At 41.8% G+C, this 25,919-nt stretch overlaps 1 protein-coding gene across 1 annotated transcript in view; it reads left to right on the forward strand.

Annotated features, from left to right (window-relative positions):
* SLC1A7 (solute carrier family 1 member 7) overlaps positions 1-23,923 on the forward strand; it is a 36,790-nt gene extending 12,867 nt beyond the window's left edge. The window contains exons 4-11 of the mRNA XM_035122087.3: positions 5,466-5,508; positions 5,690-5,909; positions 11,522-11,621; positions 13,123-13,356; positions 15,297-15,491; positions 17,434-17,568; positions 21,174-21,273; positions 22,333-23,923. Coding sequence (XP_034977978.1) covers positions 5,466-5,508; positions 5,690-5,909; positions 11,522-11,621; positions 13,123-13,356; positions 15,297-15,491; positions 17,434-17,568; positions 21,174-21,273; positions 22,333-22,569 — 1,264 coding nt within the window. The 3' untranslated portion in view covers positions 22,570-23,923. The remainder of the gene's footprint in view (positions 1-5,465; positions 5,509-5,689; positions 5,910-11,521; positions 11,622-13,122; positions 13,357-15,296; positions 15,492-17,433; positions 17,569-21,173; positions 21,274-22,332) is intronic.
* Positions 23,924-25,919: the final 1,996 nt, after the last annotated feature.

Genomic DNA, 25,919 nt, shown 5'->3' on the forward strand with positions numbered 1-25,919 from the left:
AGAGATTTTTGAAAAATACTAAGCAGTTTGGGAAGGCTTTTAAATAAGTGAAAACCTGTAACCCAGGCATCCAAGTTGACCTTGTCTGGTAGGGCAAGAGAAAGTGGCCTGTCTCTCGGCTGACAGAAAAGAAATCATCTACCTGGCTAAGAGTTGGACTCCTGCTGAGGAGGCTAAGCCTCTCCAAATAGGAAGCAACAGCAATAGCTGGCTGCCTGGGACAGCAGGGTCTCTACTAAGGCCCGAAGAAACACAAACTGAAGCACCCCTCCCGTCTTGACCGCCCCCCAAATTGTTGCTAGACAAACAATCCCAATCGTTTGTTTCACTAGCGTTCTCATAGTGTTAATACCTGATGTTGAATAGTTATGTATTCTCCATTCAGGCACCTTTAGGTGACGAGAGGATTATAAATGCTTTTAATAAGTAAACAAATCATCCCCCAAGTGTCACGGTCCATCATCAGGGACATTGGGATCTATAGTCCAACAACGTCTAGGGACCCCCAGTTGAGGAAGGCTGAACTAAAGCCTGGTTCGTACTGACAGAGCGGCATAGGAACCTTTCTTATGACTGAGTTTCAGACTGTTTATGTAACATCTGGAAGGAGGGACTATTTGAAGATACAAAATATCTGGTTTCTTTCTATGTCAGCATTTCCCATCCATTAATAAATTTTCTAGTCCTCTAGAAAGATATTAGCACTATGTGGGGTTGCACATCTGTAGCTGTGGCCTCTATTTTACTTGCATCAAGTTTTAATATACTTTTGGTTAGAGAACATCTTAGTAGTTTGTTTCCCTGATATACAGTACACTGCATGCAGAGCTTCCCCCGACACCTTGATTATGACCCTCTGGGCCCCTCCACTCATCCTTTTTATTGCACATCCATGATTATTTGTGTGCTAACTCTAAATCAAGACTTTTCAGTCTTGTGGAATACTCCCCAGATCCTTTTTGTTGGCTAGTGTAATCATTTTTTTCCTGGCTGGGATTATTTATTTATTTTTTGCAAGTTGAAGTAATTTTTACTTTTATTCGTAAAGCATCTTTTGTATTATTTCATTTTATAATGTATATAAAATGAAGAGAACAATTATAAGAACAGACAAAAATTAAAAGATGAAAAACAAAAACTATAAAATAGGCATGTAGAATGAGTAGTTGCACATGAGTTAAAATAACAAAGCCCAAGTGAAGTCTATCAGCTTTATCAGATCAGATATAGTTCCAGATTTGCCAGGCTTGTAAGGAGCATTGTCTTTAGAATGATGGCTCTGCTGTATATGTCATAAAAGGAATGCTAAATCATATAAAAAGTGTCTGGAGGTTATAGTTCTTGTTGAAACCCCTAATTCTCCAGAGTGAGCAGTACCAAGCAATCAGTGTAAGATTTAGGGCTGTTTTCCACTAAACTGCAATTGCTATTTAAACTGCCAAGATTATATATGAGACCAATTATTTTGACAATATATTTACATTGGTTTCATCAAAACTATTCAATAACATTGATGTCAACCATTTTTAAAATTTGTATATTGCCCTTTATCCAACGATCACAAGGCAGTTCACAACATAATACAAAATGAGACCACAAAATACATCATAAAACAAAAGCCAACCAACAATCCTCTCCCACAAGCACATTTAAAAGGACATAGAACCCTGTTTTCACAAGAGTATTGTCACCACTACTCAATACAGATTAACAAACTGCCCCTATGCTTCCTGATAGCCAGCTGTGGATCCTGAATCGTCATTCTGGAATTTGTTTCCTAATGTATTCCAATATATGTGAGAGCTACAAAGTGCTCAGGAACAGAAGTTGATCATGTATCTCATATACAGGTTTCAATATTGGTCAAACAATGCTAAGGAGAGGTTGTAATAGAATCATAGAATCATAGAGTTGGAAGAGACCACAAGGGCCATCCAGTCCAGCCCCATGCCAAACAGGAAACACCATCAAAGCATTCTTGACATATGGCTGTCAAGCCTCTGCTTAAAGACCTCCAAAGAAGGAGACTCCACCACATTCTAATAGATGTGTGGACCATCCTAACTTTACTAAATGGGAATAAAACATTTTTATATTTAAATTTTTTAATATTTCATGCTAAAACTAGGCATTTGTCTGGAATTTCAGCCAACAAAAACTCTGTCCTGTTTTATGCGCTAGTTTCCTTCCCCTCACCTGTACTTCTGTGTGATAAAAATATTTTTTATTAGTTAATTTTTTATTGATCTTGGGCTTCACTGCAAGCCAGACAATACCTAAACATGTGACTTTCTCTCGAGACCCCATTTCTTCCCTTGAGGTATCAGATTGTCAGTCAGTACAGCATGAATTACATAATAATAATAATAATAAATAAATAAATAAATAAATAATTTATTATTTATACCCCACCCATCTGGCTGGGTTTCCCCAGCCACTCTGGGCAGCTTCCAACAGAAAAATGAAATAAAATAATCTATTAAACATTAAAAAGCCTCCCTAAACAGGGCTGCCTTCAGATGTCTTCTAAAAATCTGGTAGCTGTTTTTCTCTTTGACATCTGGTGGGAGGGCATTCCACAGGGCGGGCGCCACCACCGAGAAGGCCCTCTGCCTTGTTCCCTGCAACTTGGCTTCTCGCAACGAGGGAACCGCCAGAAGGCCCTCGGTGCTGGACCTCAGTGTCCGGGCAGAATGATGGAGGTGGAGACGCTCCTTCAGGTATACTGGACCGAGGCCATTTAGGGCTTTAAAGGTCAACACCAACACTTTGAACTGTGCTCGGAAACGTACTGGGAGCCACTGTAGATCTGGGAGACCACTGTTATGTGGTCTCGGCAGCCACTCCCAGTCACCAGTCTAGCTGCTGCATTCTGGATTAATTGTAGTTTCCAGGTCACCTTCAAAGGTAGCCCCACGCAGAGCGCATTGCAATATTATTTTATTTTATTTTATTTATTGAATATGACATTCTGCTGGTGGTGTGACATTATGGTGGTGTACCAGGCGGAGTAGTGCAAATTCTCTTTCTTTCTTTCTTTCTTTCTTTCTAGTTTTCTTTCTTTCTCATATTGATTTTGTAATCATATGAAAGCCATCCTTTTACCTGGAAGTGATCCTTTTTTGGTTACTTCAAAAAAGCTAGTCTCAAAGAATGTTTCTTCATCATAGAAATAAACAGCAACAATCTATTTAAAATATAGTGGAAGTATTCCAGATCCCTGTATTAAGAGGAGCAGTTGTAATTCCTGCAGGATAAAGAATGATCAAGAAATAAAATGCTGTAATCCTCCACAAATTTGGCTAACGTTAAATCTAGCTACTAACCATCTGATATTTCTTCTCCTGTGGAGTCCCAGTTGCATTTTAATGCTGCCAATTATTGTTTAGGCATCAAAGCCACATTCAATTTATTCTCTGCTCTGAGAGCCGCCATAGCCCACGTGTGTCATTCTTCTTCTTCAGTTCAGGTCGAAGGAAAATCCTCAGTGGGAATCTGCTGCTCCAGATGAATTATCCATGGCAAACTAATTTAATCAGTGCAATAATCCTTTGTACGTTTGTAGCACCTCGCATCCAAAAATCACATGACAAGCATGAATTAGTTAATGTGCGTGGATGGAATCCAGGTTTCTAGGGGACTACGGTAATTGTCCTGGTGAAGTCAGCATCATTTGAGATGCAAGTTAAAGGGAAATTCTCTCTTTTGTAAAGGTGTAGCTAGATGTTCATGCACACACACACACACACCATAATTATTTTATTACTCAAGAAGTAATTAATTGCACAGATGTTATTCTCTTGATGTTGGGGAGAAACTAAACATCTTTCACATCACACTTTCTAGCACCCATACCACAATATATATTTTTCTGCTTTTTCCATCTCTGAATTATTCAAGTGTTGGGTGACTCTTAGCAGAATGTGTGACATGACTACACTGTTTCAGATGATAAGACCATTGTGCCTGCGCTGTTTGCTCTTGGATGGTTCATCATTCACACATGTGACACAGCACATTAACTAGCAGTTGCCATGCGATGAACATGCATGTATGAACAAAACTCAGGCTGCAATCCTCTACACATTTACTCCATGGGGAGAAAGTCCCATTGGAGGATAAGGCTGCCAGTGGCGACTGGCCACGATAGCTCTGCCTCTGAATGCCAGTTGCTGGGAATCACAAGGGGGTAGAATGCTGTTGTGCTCAGGCTCTGCTTTTGGGCTTCCCTCAGGCACCTGGCTGGCTACTGTGAGAACAGGATGCTGGACTAGATGGGCCATTGGCCTAATCCAGCAGGCTCTTCTTATGGTCTTATGAAAATTCAGTGGGACTAATTTCTGAACAGACGTGCATGTAAGTAAAGCTGTCTGACATATTTGCCTAAAATGCCAGGACTTGATTGAGTCTCCATTGTATGTTTGGTCACATCATTGTGGAAGTGCTATAGAGTTAAATCATTCTGACTGCTTCCTTAGAAAAAAAGGGGGAGGACCTTCTCTGTGTATCTTCTAGGGTGGAAGCATGTCTGACCGATAAGAGAGAGGAACTTCTCAGTGTCTGCTCCCCAATTGTGGAGACTTTGCCCTGTGAAATGTGGCTAGCTCCTTCCTTTGCATTTTTTTTTTGCAACAGTTGTTGAAAACCATTTTATTCCAGCAGGTTTTTGCTGTATGTGAAAGGTGATGTTTTTGTGGTTTTAACAGCTGACCATATCTCTTTGGTTGATTGTTTTATACTGTTGTTTAATAAAACAGGGATGTCTAAGTGATGTAAAGGTAAAGGTAAAGGGACCCCTGACCATGAGGTTCAGTCGTGACCGACTCTGGGGTTGCGCGCTCATCTCGCATTATTGGCCGAGGGAGCCGGCGTATAGCTTCCAGGTCATGTGGCCAGCATGACAAAGCCACTTCTGGCGAACCAGAGCAGCACATGGAAATGCCGTTTACCTTCCCGCTGTAGCGGTTCCTATTTATCTACTTGCATTTTGACGTGCTTTCGAACTGCTAGGTTGGCAGTTCGAAATGATGTAATCTGCTCTTAGTAATACTTTTGTACCAGAAGGGTGATATATAAGTATTTTAACAAATAGAGATGGACAGACAGAAGTATCTCACTAAGTTTGGGCATGCAGGATCCTACTGAAATAGGACTAGATTATTTTCAGACTTTTTCCAGCACTTTGATTCCAGTGCTTCTGTGTGTCTACAGTAGAGGAATAAAGCTTTTGAAGAAGCAGTAGTAAGGCTTCAATTAACAGAATGCCATTTAGCACCTGTTTGGCCACATATTGCAGGTTGCAGATACTACAATGGGAAATACTGGAATGTGATTGATTCCCAAATAAATTGCCACACAGATAGAAGTGGCCACCTAAAAGAGAAGGTAACTTATAAAGATTAGTGGTGCAATGAGTTCAATTTTTACCTAATACCTTGGCAAACATCTTTCTTATCTCTTTTCAGGAACATGTTCCCTGCCAACCTTGTTGAGGCCACTTTTAAACAGGTGAGTGTCTGGACCACTATTAGTTTGAACACTAGGGAAATTTCCCCTTCAAATAAGCAAGGAGTTAATGAATCTTCAGAGGTATTCCGTTATCTGTTGATAAAGTTCCATTCATGAAGGGAACTTCAAAGCAAGAAAATATCCTTCTACGTGTAATGGAGATGCCCTTCTGCTCTTTCAGTACCGAACCAAAAGCACCCCGATTGTGAAAGCCAATAAAGCAGCACCTGAAAGCACCACACGCCGAATCATTATCTACGGGGTTCAGGATGAAAATGGATCCAACATTCAGAATTTTGCCTTGGACATCACACCACCACCCGAAGTTATCTACAAGTCAGAACCAGGCACCAGCGACGGCATGAATGTGTTGGGGATTGTAATCTTCTCTGCTACCATGGGTATGTGGTTGTAATCTGTGAAGCTGTTCTTTGATGTAGGAGAATTGGCCTTTCTGTTTAGAACCCCTGATGCCGTTTCTATTCTTTCCCCACCTCAATAGCACCCACAATCTCCACTTGAAATAGCTTTGAGCAGTTGAGCATTGGAGCCAAACTCCCAGTCACCTGCGAAAAAGCATGCTGCAGTTTTCGCCTGTCCTACGTTGCTCTGTTGTTATCCTCATCTGGTATTTTTTCTTCCCTCTGTAATTCATGGAGCTTTTACAGTGACAGGGGTAGGGGCCTGAGGGCCATATTTCTTCATGGAAACCCTGAAAGAGGATGTCTCGCTAGGGGACTGCACTGAAAAATTTAGCAGACACAAGTCATGACTTATCCCCATTAAAGTGAAATGGATTTGTTAGTCATCACTAAGTTCTACTCTATGGATTTCAAATTTGGGAACGCATATTACAGTGAAGACCTTACTGATTTTAAACGCTACGGGGGGCCATGATTTGGCTAAAAGTGGGAGGAATGGCTTGTGGATTGTATTAACCCCCCCCCAATCTGCCCTACCCAATTCAGGCCCGGTTTTCAATAAGTTTTACTATTTGCTACTATTAGTTAATAACTGCATTTCTATTCCACATTTCTCCCAAAGAGCTGAAGACAGCATACATTCTTCTCCCCTCCCTCACAACATCCCTGTGAGGTAGGTTTGACTGAGAGATCAGGATTAAATGGTAGAATATTGGTGTGAGGTTGTTGTTATTATCTCCACCCCCATCGTACTGCCCGGACACTGAGGTCCAGTACCGAGGGCCTTCTGGCGGTTCCGTCGTTGCAAGAAGCCAAGTTGCAGGGAACCAGGCAGAGGGCCTTCTCGGTGGTGGCACCCGCCCTGTGGAACGCCCTCCCATCAGATGTCAAAGAGAAAAACAGCTACCAGATTTTTAGAAGACATCTGAAGGCAGCCCTGTTTAGGGAGGCTTTTAATGTTTAATAGATTATTTTATTTCGTTTTTCTTTTGGAGGCCACCCAGAGTGGCTGGGGAAACCCAGCCAGATGGGCGGGGTATAAATAATAAATTATTATTAGTAGTAGTATTATTAGTATTATTATTTATTATATTTGTATACTGACCTATACCCTCAGGTCTCAGGGTGGTTACAACATAAAGTCACAACATAAAATCACAAAATACATAATCAAAATAAAACAGAAACAACCCAATAACCACCACCCCCCACACACATTTTAAAAGGGCACTGGATGTCAATCAGCCCAAAAGGCCTGGTTTAAGAGGAATGTTTTTGCCTGGCGCCTAAAGATTCTAAAATGTCCTTCACGTTTTCCTTCTGGGGAATTTTCATTGCACTCCTATATTAGGAGGTTCGGTGGAATAGTTCACAGAATGCCCTGCAGGGAGCAGTGGAATATTTCAGTAGCCGAGCACTCTCTTCTCCTTGATTTACCCCCAACGCATTGGCTCCAGTCAAAATGATGTCAATTTTATTTTAAGCATAAATCTTGCTGGCATGAATTATCACATGATTGTCACGCTGAAGATTGATTCATGTGCTGGACTGCAACTTCACAAAGAGGAAATGTTTGTAGCATCCTAAAGTAAAATTCCGTTTCTGGAGCAAGCATGCAAGCAGATTAATCTAAAATGGAAAGCTGTTTAGCCCTTTCCATATTGTGAAGTTGGAAAAGGATCAGAAAGGGGAAATCAAAATGATCAAGGGGGTAGAGAATACTCTGCTGTGAGGAAAGGTTACAACATTTGATCCTTTTTTGGTTAGAAAAATGGTGAGTAAGGCTGCAGTCCACTCCCATCCCCTACATTACATTGGCCTTTGTGAGGCTTCTGGGCGGAGCAGAGGCCTCCCTCCACTCAGTTCTGCCAGCCCAGCTGGCCTCCTGTTCAAACACCCTCTTCTGCGCACTTAATGGGTGGCCAAGAGGTGCCCTGCCAATATCCCCACCAGATGAGTTAAGTGGAAAGCCCCCAAACAGGACATTCTCAGGGAGGGTGTGGGACTAAGCTAGCCCAAAACCCACTGGATCCCAAGCCAGCCTCACAGCTGATTGCAGGGCAGGATTGAACCCTGCTCAGTTTGACTGTGCACACCTGTTCCCTGCTTACTGATTCTTTCAGAAAAGTGAATGCCAGGGAAATACAACATACAAAAAGTATTGCAACTAGGGCAGTTGTGAGAAAGGGTAGAGTGGGATTTAGGCTGCAATCCCAGTGCCAGCCCTGAACCTGCATCACTTCCCCCACCTTGAACTCACATTCAGCCAAACCTTTCATTCATCGCTTTATGTCCTGGGTGGAAGAAAAGGAGATACAGGAACGTAAATGTTGAGGTGGGACCAATCCCCACTGGCCAAATTGAATGGAAGTGATATGAATCTGAACTACAGACATGGACATTTCTGACAGTCACATGGAGAAATATTTCCAGGCCTGTTATTCATTTTCATGTGGGCTATAGCATTGCCTTCTCTGTCTTCTCCCTCCACCTTTAGATTATGGACCTTTCCACTTTTCAACATGGGATATTCATGTTCTCCTGAAGCTGCCATTTCATAATAAATCCAGACTGGATTAAAATGCTGACATGCCCTTCAAATTTATGTTAAGAGGAAGGAACAACATAATTCAAAAAACATATTGCAGATTTGAAATGTATGGCGAGCCAAAGATTAGCAAGTGTCGTTGTGAAATGGCTGCATCTTGACAGCAGATCTGCTTGTTCGCCACTAAATCAAGAATACTGTAGTGCTGAGACCTGGAACCTGCTGTACAAGCACAGACGTGAGCTCTGACACTCAGTTCTTGGCTGGGATATATTTGCTGTACAGACAGATATGAGAGTTCACTGAGACTTAGAAAAAACCTAAATCACTCCCACTAAATCATTTTCAAGAGTATTTTTTTATTGTTGAAATGGTTCTCTGAATGCGGAGCCTGCATTTTTTTCAGTGACTGATCTATGGACTTCTCCTCTCAGACTGTCCCACTTGGTTCTTGGCAAGGGACCTAACTGTGTTTTCTGCTGCTGGATCATAGGTCTATTATCTCTTTATTTTCCCCTCTACTGCCACATGTTTATCAGGATAGACTCAGAACCTACACGCATACTAATGTGTGCCTATAAGATCTCACCATAAACATGATTCTGTGATTGCATGGACGCAGCCTGCACGTACATACTGTATTTGTACCCTGATATGCTCTGCTCTGACCTACCGATGAATGTTTGGAGGTTGGAAGTGTGGTCCATGAGTGTGACTTTGTTCCTCCCACTCCCAAGTAGTCAAATCCACAGGTGTGGTTGCATGAGTTGCTGGACAGGTTTGTGTTGCTAGGCGTCCATTGAGCTCCTGCCCTAAACCTCCAGTTTCTGTTGACTTCTACCGGTACCAAAGATTGGGGGGAAAGGGGGCGTGGTGGGTTAAGCACCAGGCAGCTGACAGTACCAAGCTGGTAGACCATGTTCAGTTTAATGGGGATGTCCAAAGCATTTGGGGTAATATCCAACTAAGTCTTGCTCAGAGTAGACCTACTGAAATCAAGGAACATAAACTACTGAAGTGTATTGATTTCAATGGGTCTGCTCCGAGTATGCGCTCAGCATTAGATGCCACACTCAGACAATGATCATTTCCTCTCAGGATTGCAGTGACATTAAGCTACAAGACAGCTATGTTCTTTTTGATAGCACCTCCTGTGTACCATGCTGAATGGCATGGGCAGTTAGCCGAGTACACAACGTCATAATGCCCTTTGGAGTGCTACATATTCAGTCCTGGCTCCTTCAGATGTTTAGTCATGATATTTGCCTTCTGTCGGAAAGTCACTTCAGCTTGAACCTCGGCATCTTAGAGAAGTAATGTAGACACTTTGGGTGGAATCCAACCTAGCACTAAACCTCTCATTCCATCCCCACAAGGATTTCTGCTTGCACAACGGGATGTTCTTCCCATCTCCTTCCCTTTGAACCCCCTAAATTTGTTCTAGGGGTTACCCCAACCCCCTGGAACAGATTTGGGGAGGGTATGGGTTGTGCATGGAGGGAGGAGAAAGGTCTGTTGCACAAATGGAAACTCCAGCACTGGCGCAACATGAGCAATGAATACTGCCATTAAGTGCTTAGGATAGTTAAAGCAGACACATTATTCTTTTTATAGTTTGTGATGCCTTTTTAAAACATATTGCTACCAGCCACAACCCTTTGTAGCAGATGGACTGCTTATTGAAATGAATAAACAGGAGTGTCAAACCCCTCAAATTTAAACCATACTATATGGAAACCCAGCAGTACATAATCATAATGATTTTACCTGTAGCAGTTCCTGGCTTTTGTCAAGTTCTTGTTTGTCTGTTCTCCTGCGTAGAAATTAGACACCTGGGATTTTATACATAGTTCCTAAGGTTGCCAAGCAAAAAAGGCAAGTGCAGTTAGGAATAGGATGCTGGCTTTTCTCACCTAGTTTTCACCTAGGATCTGGACTGAAACTTCCAAATTCAGTTTCCAGCCACCACAAAGTTATAATTTTGTGTCTAATGGGTGTTATGGGTCAGTGTTATGCCCACAGTAGGTTTACTGTTAAATCCAATGTATGTTTACTCCTATGCAGAAGTAAGTCCCACTGCAATCATGTACATATTTACCTGGGATTAAATCTCATTGAACTCAGCATAACTTACCTCTGGATAAATATGCATGAGATTCAGCAGTATTTTTCCTTTGGGCAGTACAATGAAGAAAAGCCTACATTCCATTCAGAATAATAGACTGGCTTATATTACTGCAGAAACCTCTACCCTTTTTCAGGTTGAGGGGTGCACAGACTCATGGTCAATCTTCTGGGTGCCACATATCAAAGTGGGCATGGTTTGTTTTTTTAAAAAAAACTTTTGGCATCACAATGTCAGGGTACCTATGGAGGAGTTAGTAAATAGTTTTTTAAGATTATTTCTTTTCAACTGTTTAAAAAAAGGTTTGAAATTTTAAAAACATTTTTAAAATGTTGAGGGACAACATATTTTGGTATTGTGGCATTGCAGTGGGAAACACACACACATGACAAATTTTGAGGGTTCTTGGGAGGGCACAAAAAACTTATTGTGGTACCATATGCGGTTTGCAGCCCCCCATAAGTTAGACATCACTGCTCATATGTAACATTTCTAATTCTGTGAACTGAAAATCAAAATAAATGCTAATTTTTAAAATGCAGTAGCTTAAATAATTCAAATCTGGAACAGTAGCATCAATTACTTAAATACAGAATGTTATGTTGGTATTAATATACTTATATAATAAATATACTAGCATAGTATGAATGGAAGTGAAAATTAGACTCATGGGGTATTGCAGGGGTCAGAGTCTACAGTTGTCATACAGAGTGTAGGAGTTGCTGTCCATGAATTTAGGTCCCAAATTGAGTCCAGCAGTTCATGATAGATAGATTAGATAGATAGATAGATAGATAGATAGATAGATAGATAGATAGATAGACAGACAGACACACTTAAGTTTTATATGCTAATGTGGCCTGTGATGTAAATCCATATGATGGCGAATAAAATGAAACAATATTTATCTATTTGCAGGAATAATGTTGGGGAGGATGGGCAACAGTGGCGTTCCCTTGGTTAGCTTTTGCCAGTGCTTAAATGAATCTGTCATGAAGATAGTGGCTGTTTCCGTATGGTAAGTAAATGCAGTGTTAGGAAAAAAAATAAAACTTGCAAGTGAAAGTTTGGCCTCCATCTGCAATATATAACTTTCAGTGGTTGGAGTCAGGCACAGGTCAGCAATGAAACACCTGGTGTCAGTGAAGCTAACTCTTTATTCAAAGAAACAAAAACAGCTCAGGCCTAGTGATCACAGCAACTCTTCTCAGTAGGTTTTGCCCCATTGAGGCAGTTTTAAGGACTGAAGGCCCTCGGCTTCCTGCTGCTCTCTAAGGCTCCTCCCGGGCCCTTCCCCAGCAACCTAAGGCTCCTTTGTCTTGTGTCTCTTTCCTCCACCCTCTTCATTGTTCTGCTGGTTCTGGGAGACCGGGAGGAGGGGAGCTGGTCACAACAGGATGGGGAAAACCCCTGGCTTCTTCAGCAGCCTGTCTCCACTCTGGACTGCTGTCTGCCACAGCCTCTTCCTGTGCACTAAACCCTGTTGCCTCTTCACCTTCCAACACCTCCTCCTCCCTCTTCTCCCTCTGACTACTTATTGCCGTCCCACCACCAATCCCTTGGCTCTGAGCCTTCTTCTGTTGGAGTTCCCTTGGGGTTCCCCACCTGATTCCTCCCACCATTCCTCTGCATCCAGCCAGTCCATGACAGTAGCTAAAGCAGTATCAGACCACTTTAAACAGCCATGACTTCCCTCAAAGAATCTTGGGAACTGTGGTTTGTTAATGGTACTGAGAATTGTTAAGAGAGCACCTATTAACAGGAACTTGAGCGCTATGTTCGTATCGTGTGCCATATTTCACAACCACTGTTCTATGGGCCAAACGGCATGTGATATGGGAGACTCATGATTACAATTCTGATTTTATTTTTTTTACCACAGTGTGTTATTTGGGAACCACAAATCTAATTCTAGCAGCAGCTGTTGGGCCTGCATCAATGGTGCTGTTAATTAGGTAATTTTAGACTTTGGCCGTAACGATCTACTGCAGTGGGTGGGGCAAGTGGCTTTTTAGATGGTACTGTGTCTTACTTCATTTACCTCAAAATGTGGTAAGCCAGTTCTGCTGCATGCTTAACCTTTTAACTGGGGGCAGTTTTTGTAGCAAAGTTCACCATTACAGTTGCTTTCTCACCCACAGAGACTATTAACACACACACACCAGCATCACCGGAGGAAAATTAGTGGCTTAGGGACTCAACTTTGACTGCAAAAATGGCTTGCAGTGGAAGAAGGGTTCAGCATATACACCACATGATGATGCAAAATAAAATTTTCAATGCTCCAAGGGTGCATTTTGGGTTTAAAAAACTAATCAGGAGACTAACTAATCACAACTCTCCTGTTTTGCATGCAGTTTGGCTCTAAAAACTTCTGGAACTGGCCAGAGGGGATATAGTAATAGATGGTCTGTTTCACAGAACTAGTTCTGTATACATACAGTACACATAAGTTAAGTTCCTTCAGTTTTTGGGTGGAAGTATTATTTAACATTGACTATCACTGTCTCCTTCCCCAGGTATTTTCCATTTGGAATAGTGTTCCTTATTGCTGGTAAGATCTTGGAAATGGATGATCCATCAGCCATCGGGAAGAAGCTAGGCTTTTATGCTATTACTGTGGTTTGTGGCCTGGTGGTACATGGACTTTTTATTCTGCCAATGACATACTTCTTCATCACCAAGAAGAACCCCATTGTTTTCATCAGAGGGATTCTTCAAGCCTTGCTTATTGCTCTGGCCACATCATCCAGGTACCATATAATGAATGAAACACTGGCGCAATTTTACCTTGCACTCCTTATTTTTGCCTAGCTCCCTTACTCCCGGTTCGCTAAGGCACTCATGCTGCAGGGTCCCCAGATCCAAGTCTCCCAATCCCTGGATTCTAAACTGTGAGACAGTGACTTGTACAATCCATTTGACTTACAGCACTGGCATTTTCTCCACCAGCCCCACCATCTCCTCCCTGCCTTGCTCAGAGAATTTTCCTGGATCGGTCAGCGGCTTCAATACCCATAGCAATCCTTCTGGATTACTTGGATAGGGGACACTAATCTGCAGTGGGCTTCCTCTTGCCACTTTGGTATGTAGCCAGGTTTGATCTAGAAATCTTCTGCCCATCCCATAGAAATTATCCTTTGTGGTGTCACTAGACAAACAGAAGCTCAAGAAGAGTCCTGGCAAGAAGCCCAATGTTGTACTTTGTGGCCAGTCCCTGCAATACTTCCCTACATTCCCATAACACAAGAGCTGCTCTGCAGATTAACTTCATAATCCAAACTATAAATAGAGAGATCAGGGTCAAACCAGGTGTCTCATACCAGCAGTCTTCTGCAGTTTGAGAAATAGTGCAGCAATGCAAATGGCCAGCATATGTAGTCTTCTTATAAGAACATCCCAATACCCAGTTGGAGATAAAAGTGCTTTTTGCAGGGGGCTGGGGGTGTTATATGGTGTGATGATGCCCTGGTAGAGTTCCAAAGACAGCCATGTGAAGGGCAGAGGTAGTTGTGATAATGGAAGTATTTGCTTTGATTATATTGAGATGGGTGACTGCTGGACCTGAGTACAATGTGGGCAAAATAATATGTACTCATTCGTCTTATTTTTTTAAATGAGAGCTATGTTTTTTGTTTATTAGGGTGATATCTTTATTAGGGTAACCAAAACATCAAAAAATGGTGCTCAAGATTTTGAGTTCCTCAGAATTCTTTGTCAGCTTGATAAAAAGACTACAAAAGGGGTACGGAAAGACCAGTAATGGCTGATCAAGCCATCTGTGCCTGCAGCTGCTAAGTCTTAAGGCGGAGTGTGGGAGACATTCGAGTTAGGTCATATCAGGCGCTTTGCAGGTTTGGGGTTGCACCCAGGCCTCCTGGAAAAGAGAAAACATATAATGGCTGATTCCCTATTTCTGCAAGTACGACAACAAGCTGCTATGCAATTCCGTCTCCGTGTTTTTAGCTAACATTAGAGAAGAACAAAGGCTCAGGTTTAAGCACCTCACCGAAGCTGATTATCTATATCCATTTCAGTCTGGCTTTTCATTTGGCATTAGGTCATCACAGCACATTTGATGGCAAAAGAAATCCTGAAAGACTTGTTCTCCCAGGTGCATTCCAGAGAGCGACTACCTGCAGCAAGGCTTCTTCAGCTAGTTATTTGAACTGCACAAAAAATGCAAAATGAATGGAATGAAAGGCAATGACAGTAAATAGGAAGCACAGTTGACTTTTGGGAATGGGGGGAGAGAACACCAACTTTTATTGCCATCTGCTGTTAGCCAGCTCATCCCTCCTGGGTACGCCTACTGACCCTGCCAGTAGGACTATACAGTGGTACCTCTACTTATGAATAACTCTACTTACGAATGTTTCTACTTATGAATGGAGCTCCATCCGCCATCTTGGATGTGTTTTAGATAGGATTTTTTCTACTTACGAATTTTTAGATAGGGTTGCTTCTACTTACGATTTTTTTCTCCCAATGCATTCCTATGGGATTCAACTTACATATTTTTTCAACTTACAAATGTGCATTCGGAACGCATTTAATTCATAAGTAGAGGTACCACTGTAGTTTTTTACGGATGCATCTTTGCAGTGCCACCTGCAGGTTTGAGATAGCCCCCTTCTTCAGACCTTATAGTTTTGCTGACTTCACTCTCTTTGTCTCCACATTGTCCTTACAGCTCAGCCACTCTGCCTATAACCTTCAAGTGCTTGTTAGAGAATAACCATGTAGACAGGAGGATTGCCCGATTTGTACTGCCAGTGGGGGCGACAATCAATATGGATGGGACCGCCCTTTATGAAGCAGTAGCAGCTATTTTTATTGCTCAAGTAAACAATTATGAGCTGGACTTTGGACAGATCATCACCATAAGGTAAAAAAAAACCCAATTTACAAAGGGGGTCCCATATTTAGCAAGCTTGACTTGCAGATATTTCCTGCAAATCTGCATACTGTGCACATTGCTGATACATGATACATAATTACATATGGGAAAATGTAGCGTATATTTCTGTGAATTGGTTAGGAGGAAGGCGAATTGGTTAGGAAGGCGAAGGTGAATTGAAAGTTTGGATTGGATGCCCCATGGTAAGCCTATCTGTTAGCAATGTGGTGCTTTTATGGGGTCAAATTCTAGAGCTGCACATTTACCTGGGAGTAATCCTCACTGAACACAATGAGACTTGCTTCTGGGTTAACATGCAAAGGATAGTACTTCAGACTTCAGAAAGAAATGCAGTAGGAAAATATACAACCTTTGATTGCCACCATAGGTATCTTCTGAAAATGCATGTAACTTCAGAGACTTGGAGATAGCTTCATTCATTTGCCCCATTCTGTTATCCTGCCTGCCAGAAGACTCCATGTGCTTTGAGTTCTGATCCTTGTAAACTAGGCCCAGCTTACATTTGTCTTCTAAGCAGATTCCCAGTTGTGAATTTCTAAAATGAAAAAAGCTCAAGGATCAAATGAGCCTGTGAGCTAAAACATCTGATCTGGAAGCTCTTTCTCATAATTCCAGATGTGTGTGGCTGCTTGTGGTCACACAGTGGTTAGAGAAAGACACTCTTCATGCTCAGAGACATACTATGGTTTTCTTATTACTTTGCATGTGCCTGGGCTGAATCCTGGGATGCTAAAGGGCAGACCTGGTGCAGCCTAGCTTCATAGTTAAGCGCTGTAAATTTCACAAGCTCTTAATGGCTAAGAGTCCAAACTGTGGAGTGTGTAATTTAAACACAGGATGTCTGGTGTTTCCAGTAAAGTAGTGGTAAATGAATTATCAGACCAAACTCACTACTGAATATTTAAATCCATGACTGTGTCATTTATAGATCCTTCATAATTTTGTTCAGGCTGAACCAAAGTAATCAGCTTTTTGTTAGACTATGTTTTTATGTAGCTGTGATTTGCCATTTTGGTTTTTGTGCTCACTGGGATTTATTGTTAGGAGCAGGGGGATTCCTGCCATTAATTTTATTGCAATTAATTGCTTTGTTCTATGTTAAATGTCATACTGCCCAGTGTGCAACCCAGCCAGACAAATGTGGGTCATGTCTGGCAGCAGCCAAGTATTAGTATGGCACAATACATGGTTGGTTGGTTGGTTGGTTGCTTGCTTGCTTGCTTGCATTTGAGCTTGATGGGTCACAAGTTGCACTAAGGTGTAATAAGGTGTGTAAGGTGTATTGAAAACAAGGAACTGGATTCCAACTCTGCAGAAACCTTCTGCTGATGTTATCTCACTGACTTTAACAGTGTCGCTTGAGAGAATTATTGGGGGCTGTACAGAAGGAGGCAGTCTTTCAAATATTTAGGGCCTAAGTAATTTAGAGCTTTAAACACTAACGTGAGCACCTTGAATTAGGCCTGGAAATGAACTGGCAGCGACATGGCTGGCATGTTAATTGTATTCACACAATATCAAGTCCAGTTTGGCAGCTTCGTGTGGCGGGACAGCAGCAGAAAATTTCCCCATCAACTATTTATTGTGAAGGAGGGCCCCAATCCAGCTCTAATACTGTGAAGCCTGTTGCATGAAATAGCTCTGGTGGGCCCCAAATAGGGATGTGTATCACCATTCACATCAAAAATCCCCATCCAGCCTATTCAATGGACTTCTGTTCCAGCTCAGTTCAGATTGGAGCATACTGTATGAGAGACACTTATACCGGTAGGTGTGGATTAAATATAAGCATGGAGGAAAACTCTCTGTTGGTTCCAAATATGTGTTCTTCCATGTTAGATCATTCTCTCTCTCTCTCTCTCTCTCTCTCTCTCTCTCTCTCTCTCTCTCTCTCTCTCTCTCGTAAAAGTATCACGGCAACTGCTGCCAGCATTGGTGCAGCTGGAATCCCGCAAGCTGGCCTTGTGACTATGGTTATCGTTCTTACATCAGTGGGGCTTCCTACAGATGATATCACTCTAATCATTGCAGTCGACTGGGCCTTGTAAGTAACTGGATGGTGGGGGTTTTTTTTAGACTCTTCTCTCATCTTCAAACCAAACTGAATGTGTGACTATTGAACAGCTCCTATTGAATAGCAACCTACAGCACACTGTGAGCTGAAAGGTGGCAATAGAGGGTGGCCATTTAATAAAAGTCACAGAATTGCTTGACTGAACCAAACCAAAGATCTGTCTAATACAGGACACTATTGCCAACAGTGGCCAACTAGATGCCCATAAGCAAGACATGGCAATCATCCTTTGACGAGACATACTGGTTGTGGATTTGAAAATTAGGTCTAATAGAACATAGTCTTTATGATGGGGGGGAGGGAAGGAGTTGGATCTGGATGGTGGGCTGATCCAAAACTCTGCAACCTTCTGTAGGTCACTTTGACGGGTGGGTGGGGCTGCTTACCTGTCAATCACATGACACCAGGTGATTAGACTCTGAACCTGTGGCCTGCAAAGGAATAATAGTACACTCTTGATTCTTCATTTCTTTGTTTGTGACCCTGACTTGAATTAAAAGAAGAATTCATGTTGCGGCTGCAAATATTCTTTCTTACAGCCTTGGCTTGAATTCAAGCTACAGCTGCAAAGGGAGGCATGGGAGCACACTCTGAGTATGCCCCCTGCTGTTGTTGTTGTTGTTGTTGTTGTTGTTGTTGTTGTTAATAATAATAATAATAATAATAATAATAATAATATTCTATAACACCCTTCATCCAAAGATCACAGGGCAGTTTACAACATAAAGTCATTCTTCATTTTCAGCTGTAATTATGCAATTGTTGAATTTGCTGTCTTTTTCTGTTGCCTCACGGTGACAGGAAAAGGAGCCAAATTCAAAAAGTGAAATGCCTCTGGCATAGAACCGTGGCATTGTGGGAAACTAAAATGGCAGCTAGCAATGCTGCTGTTTACTGCCTCTAGGGCTCATGGGTGTGGGAGGGGATTCCCTGGGAGCACTGTGCTGAGGGCTGCCTTTACATCTTTTTTGGCTTACAGCTATGACAGTGGGACAGGCTGTGACTGTGGGCAAATCTAAACATTGCAGTGGCAGATCCATGTTTTCACCCGCATACACATATCTACTTAACAACATATGAAAACCTTTCTGGTTCAACCTAACCTCTATTAAGAAAGAAAGAAAGAAAGAAAGAAAGAAAGAAAGAAAGAAAGAAAGAAAGAAAGAAAGAAAGAAAGAAAGAGAAAACAAAACCTGGACAATGCTGATCTTGGACCACCCTTTGCTTTTTTAAGCCAAACATCTGGATGTTCCTGGATTTCAGCTTTATGACCCACATCAATATATTAACCAATGTGATTGAGTTTTCAGATGTGCTTGTTTGCATTGGAAAAATAAGGAAATCACATGATGTGTTTCAGATTGAATGCAGCCCTGCCAAGATGAATTTGACTCAGCTTCAAATAATGTACTAAGAGTAGTTCCAGCTAATACACCTGCCCTTTCACCTCAATTTTGTATGTTCAAAGCAGCTTAAAAGCTGCATTTTACAAATGTGTCCCTTTCAGTTTTTGCTCTGTGAAAATGAAATGGGTTTTACCTTATGACTACAAAACAACCTACGTGCAAAGAAAATAAAGTGGAAAACACATCATTTCAAAACAAAAACATTACCAAGGGCTAATACACAAATGCTAGTAATGGAGAGTCATGTAAACTGCAGTGCCAAACATACTATATCTTCTCCCACTTTATTCCTTTAGCAACTTGAGGAACTGAACTGATCACTTACAAAGAGCTTTCTTCCATTGCTCAATCTACATCAGATGCCCTTCTATTTTTCCCTTCCCACCAGTGGAAGCCGGTCCTTTAGGGCAAATGGAGCACTGCTCCGGCAACCTCAGTTTGCCATCAGCCAGCTCCCCAACCACTGGCCTTCCTTCTTACAAGCAATCCAACAGGTGGCTCTGGCTGTCAGCTTCCTCCTCCTTAGTCTCAGCTTTGCTTGTGTAGGACTCAGCAAGGAGACAAACCGAGAACCAGTAGTCTCTTTCGCCGTCATTGGTTATGATTGATACAGTTGGCACCCCTGCTTTTTGCTCCACAAGTCCCAAAGGCCACCAGCCATCACTTCCTCCCACCTTCTTTCTCTTCTTTGAGCTCTCCCCACCACCACGGACATTAAATTAGTGGACACAGTTCCCCGTTCCTGTTTTAGCTCAACCAACACACTCCTGGCCCCTGAAAATGTCCAAGTGCCTTTTCTTTTCCAAGTGGAATCAGAATGTGTTCTTCTCTTCATCTGTTGTTGTTGTTTAGTCGTTTAGTCGTGTCCGACTCTTCGTGACCCATGCTTAATGGCTCCTCCTGCTTATGTCTTCTAAACACACACACACACACACACACACACCATACAAAGTACACTTTCCTCTCTTGTTCTCCTGTTTTTGTCTTTAAAACACATTCCAGTTTTCTTTTTATATCTTTGGCTCAAGATTGCTTCCTTTATTATTCACAAAAGGTCCTTAATATTTCTGGACTGATAGAAGTTTCTTCACAAACTCTTTAAAGCTGCTGCACGGGATTCCACACTTTACAGAATTAATTCCAGATCAACCCACTCAGGGATTTCTGGTGCCATTTAAATAGAATCCAGAGATCAGAAGTGCAATGTCAGTTGGGGGGGGGGAAGGAGGTTGATTTAGGGAAATCCGGAGTGAATTTAGCCACTCATCTACCACCCAAATGCTATTTTGCCCCATGTTTCTTGCTTTTGCATTCCACCATGCATGCCAATATTTAGGATGACAAAGGGGAGAGCAAACAAAATGCATAAGACCAGGCATCCCCAAACTTCGGCCCTCCATATGTTTTGGACTATAACTCCCATCTTCCCCACTGGTCCTGTTAGCTAACCACTGGTCCTGTTAGCTAGGGATCATGGGAGTTGTAGGCCAAAACATCTGGAGGGCCGCAGTTTGGGGATGCCTGCATAAGACTTTCCGCCCCATTGAATTGACTTTTTTGATCCTTGAAAAAAAATACATGGGGGGTTTAAATACAAAATGCAGGTGCAAAGGAACAGACAATCATGGCATAGAATCACAGGTTTTGGAAGCACAAAAATGTATTGGGGGGGTGATATCCTTTTGCTTTTTTCGGCATTCATGGGATGCTTCCAGACTGCCCCTATTTTTGAATGGTTTTAACACACATACCAGAAAAATTTGGTTGATTGGAAGGTCTTGTGCAAGAAACCCACATCCCCCCAAAGATTAGGCTTTTTGCAATAAGGAAAGTGATGAGGATATGCACTGGAATGTGTAGGATAAAACTTGCTTTGAGCCACTGTTGTCTAACCTCCTTGCAAGCAAATTGGGGTGAATCTATCATAAGATCAGTTCAAGGTGCTTCCGTATTTGGCCCATTTGGTCTAATATGGTGATATATGAATTTACACTCAGTGGGTGACTTTATTTCCTATTCTCCATAACTGGTTGTTTTAGCATGATATCAGATTATATTCATGGACTTTTATTTTGCATGGGAGTATAACAGAGAGAAGTCTAAATCTGTGAGCATTTGCATAGCAAAAGGAAATGGTGTCCTTAATGCCCCCTTAATGTGTTTTGACAGAGACAGATTCCGAACAATGATCAATGTGCTGGGGGATGCTCTGGCTGCTGGAATCATGGCTCACATCTGCAGAAAAGAATTCACCAAGGATGGGTCTGAGGTGGGAGAAAATTTAACAATGGAGTTATGGTGTTGCACTTTCAACCAAAACAATAATAAAAATGGAATGTAGTGGTAGGCACATTGTGGGTGGATTATCAATGTTTGAGGGCTAAACTGTGTGTTTCTAATTATATTCACCCCGTGTTAAAAGCCTTTATTGCACTATAACACTTCAGACTGCAGATGAGGATGGTGCAAACACAGGAAGCTGTGTTACACAGGAAGCTTGCAACTTACGTGCATTTAACTTGTGTGCCTTCAGCTTCACGCACATGGCAAAACATAAATAAAAGGGGCCAAAAAGGGGGCAGGGTTCCAGGGGGAAAGATTTTGGCAGTCCCACCTGCCATTGATCCCAATGTGCTTTGACTATATGCGATTTTGGCTTTAGGCGCAATTCCTGGAACATAACCCCCACATAAGCTGCAGGTTTACTGCCTTGAGTCAGACATTTGGTGCATCTATCTCAGCACTGTCTACAATGACTAGCCGTGGAGCCTCTCCAGGGTTTCAGATGGGAATCAATCAACTTGGAATCGAACCTGGGATATTCTGCATGCAAAGCAGATGCTTAACCACTGAAACATGACCCTCCCCCGTGTGTTTAAATGATTCCCCGTACTTCAAAACTCTATGCTTTTGGATAACTATATGTCAGGAAGAAGAGTTCTAGCCTAGCTTGCTTCGTAGTGTGCCTTTCAATGTGCAGGAAGTTATTGTTGTTTTAGTGTAGGGAACACCCACACATGCACACACACACCCAATCTGAACTGGTACAATTCCAGAAGGGTCACAGATTTCTGAATTTGTAGCTCCAATCTAGATTGTAGGGATTGTGAGTCCTGCCATTTTGAAACATGGCAACGTTCTCTATTGGCTTTTGACAGCTGTGTCCCTTGTGACCATAAATATATAATTTACAGTACATGAAAGTGAGTGTGGTTTAATTCCTCTCCAGCTTTTGAAGGCCCCAAGTTTCCATACAAGTTAACGATACCACATGCAATGGTTTACCGTCTCTAAAATAGTAATGGGAATCTTCCTGTTCCATTCATAGGTGCCTTTGATCTGTGAAACAAAACCCATCAGTATCCACCAGATCATGGCTTACCAGAGAAATGGCTGTGTGAAGAACATGAATGAGCCTCATGGACCTGAACCATCAAAGACATTCCAGCATCAAATACCTGTTCAAGTGGAGCAAGAAGAAAACCCGACAGAAACTCATACAGAGAAATGCAGCAGTAAGGACCACTGCACTATTGAAATCAATGAACTGGAGACAAATGTGTAACTGTTATTCTGGAGGTATTTGAAACCTAATGACTACCTCACAGCTGGAATTGGGAGACAGCCTTTTGCCTTGAATGGGAAAACATGGAATGACTGCCATGTGCGAACTACGGCTATGAGGCCAGCTGTGAACATCTGTGAAGAAGAAGAAAGAAGGCTTCAATGAGTATGGGTTTTTTTTAGTAGCTTGGTTGGTTTTGGTACAAAGGAACTGATCAGTGGACAACTTTGGTTTACTCTAGGCATTTTTATATGACTCTGCTTATGATGCTCTTTAAAAGAACTCTGACCCCTTTAAAATGATTCATAAGAACTAACTATCTTACCCTCCTCCTAATCATGAAGATAACATCAATATTCACAATTCCTTTATTTCATTGAACAGCTTCAAAATTAACATTTGCCTCAAACAGTAAAACCTTTGCATTCAATTAACAGGGCAACAAATCAAAAAGACATTTATCTTAGCGAAAGGCCAAAGAATAATATTTCCCATTTGAAATGGGACATCATTACAGTATTATAAACCTTACAAAATTAAATATCACATAGCAACATCAGCTCATGGAGACTTCCCTCTCCTCCAAAGATCATAATCTCTGCAAGCATGTGCTTTCATTTTCAGCCAACTGCTGATTCTCATTATATACAATCCCTGGCAAACTGTGGTTAGGGTTTGCTATGGTTTACTGGTTATTGATCCTGGGTTATTTCAATAAATGATAGGAATGCTAACCACAGTTCCTGGTTGGGACATAAAAACAATCCACGGTTAATTTAAAATGGAGGGGGATGCTTCCCATCTCCTCCTTGTAGCATGCCAGAAGAGGAAAGAGAAGACTCATATCACTCATGTGTGTCATATGAAACAGTGGTTCAGTGGTTTATGTGAATCACGCCAGTTAGTTATTATGTAGCAAACCACTCTGAATTGCAATTTAACTCTCCATGCTATCCATTATTCTGTTGAAATCTTAGTCTTTCTGTACTCAGGTTGACTCACTATTCTGTGAGAGGAATTCAAGCACTCTAGATTTGTGCAGTTAAAGTGGTTTAAAGAACCACTTCACATCAAATCCATTTTTTTTAAAAAAAGAATTCGACCCTTTGCAGTTTGGAAACTGACAGAGACAGTGTGAGACAGAAATGTATTGAAAAGTGAGGGACGAACAAATGACTAACTGGAAGATGTATAAATACCACGACAGCAAATCAGGATGAATGCAGGACTGATACTCATTGTTGTATAACTGCCCTGCAAATAAAACAGAATGAATACTCAATAAAGGTCAGTTATAATCTAACCTCTGCATAAGCTTTGTGCAAGCAAACACAATAAACTGGTTTTCTAGAGGAGCCCTATGGCAATTTCATTGCATTTCAGTAGCTGCATTCTAGTAGTTCTCCTGTGTCACCGTTGGCTGTGATGGTAATGACTGAGTACAAAAAAAGGGATCTGTGCAAATCAGGGATTCTCAAAATCCTTTTCTCTTTTACTTCTTTTGCAATCCAGAGTGTTTGTTACTTGGCTAATCATTTTTTTAAGTTTTTCATGTGTATGTTGCCATGTATATTACCTATTTGGAACGAATAAGGTGGTTGTTTGTTTGTGTCTTTAACGAACCTGTTATTTGGAAGAGGGTCTCAAAGGTAGCTAGTCTACAAATATCCCATCATGTTTGCCTTCCAAGTGCCAGATGCATGTGCTTCTCTTCTTTTTCCTTCGTTTTAAAAAATCTAGTTCCATTCTAAAACAGTATCCACAGCATCTAGACTGCAGGAGTCCAAACACACACACAAAACCTGGTGCTACAGAAGAGTACGTAACGTACTCTTCTTTGTATAGACTGTATATATACCATGACATTTATGGCCCAGATCCCTTGACTAATATAGAGCTTGTGGTCAGAGAGTAGACTAAACATAGGCTGGGATCCAGTGTACATGACTGGCACATTTTCATTGTAACGCTGTCCTCACTTCCATAGTAAATGTTCTTATGAACTCCCATCCTTAAACTTGTTTTCCTGAATTAACCATGCTACACACACACACACACACAGAGAGAGAGAGAGAGAGAGAGAGAGAGAGAGAGAGAGAGAGAGAGAGAGAGAGAGAGCTAGACCTTCAGCTCCATTCCAAGTATCCAGCCACACATTCCTGTGCTTCTAATAATGGGAATGGCAGTCATTTGAAGTCGAAGCAGCTTGAAGGATGGGGGAAGACTATGGCTGTTGAATAGGCTATGCCAATTTCTCAGTCTAATTGGCAGAAGGTTATTCGAGGTGGCCAAGACTCCCATAGTCTTGTTACACAGAAGATGGAATTGATTCTACTCTGAGAGCTAGTGTGATGTAGGGACTGTATTCAAGTGACTTTTACTCAGAGTGCGCCCATTGAGATTAATGGCCATATCTAACTTGATTTCAATGGGTTTCTTCCAAGTAAAAGTTAGGTGTCTACAACCCTAGGATTGTGACTGAGGAGAGTCGGGTTCAAACGCCTCTCACTCCTGAAGCTTTCTAGCTAGGGTCGGGCCCTTTGGTGTCACTCGGCCTAAAAAAAAGTGTTTCTTGAGATTAGAAAGTTGGGGAGGAACCAAGTGTGCCACCTAGAGCTCCTTAGAAAGGCAGAATAAAAATGTATTAGAAACATAGCAGGTGACGTAGCTTTATTCTTGCCCCCTGCATGATGACAAGGTACATCTGCCAAAATTCTCCTCTGCAGAACCGTTAAAAGTATGGGAACCCTTTTCTCTTCTGCCTCTGGACAGCAGATGTGGGATCAGCAGGTTCATCTGGTAGGCCATGACTTGGGGTTCGATTATGAAGAAGAGGTGACTGAGTGATTGGAAAGCTGCCTGCTTCTGAGACTGGAAGCTATTCTCCTTTTCAGTGCCTGCTTTGGAGAAGAGAGGTCCTTCACAGAAGATTATTTCCCTAAACCCTTCTGTTCACTTTGAGCTTGACTTCACAGTTGTTCTCTGCATCTGCTTTCATTCTCTTTTCTTTCCCTTCTCCTTCCTTTCTTTAAAAAAAAAAACTTTCTCACGGATCACTCACTACGCTAGCATTTTGCTGGTCTCCCACCCCTGCCTTATTCCTTCATTGGAGGGAGGGAGGAACTTTTATGTCACATTGTTTGATGAGAAATAGAGACGGGGCCTTTGGGGGAAGGAGGAAATGATGACACGATCTTTGCCACATCAGAGCCACCCCTAATATTTTCATATTGGTGGGAATTTGCTGTGGACCCTGGCTTCTTATTTTTATATATAGGTTGAGATACTTTAAGAATGTTTTCTTTATTTCTCAAATCCTTAAATTATGAAACAACTCTCCCTGTACAACC

Source organism: Zootoca vivipara, chromosome 7 (assembly GCF_965207765.1).
Source record: "Zootoca vivipara chromosome 7, rZooViv2.hap1.1, whole genome shotgun sequence".
Lineage (NCBI taxonomy): Eukaryota > Metazoa > Chordata > Lepidosauria > Squamata > Lacertidae > Zootoca > Zootoca vivipara.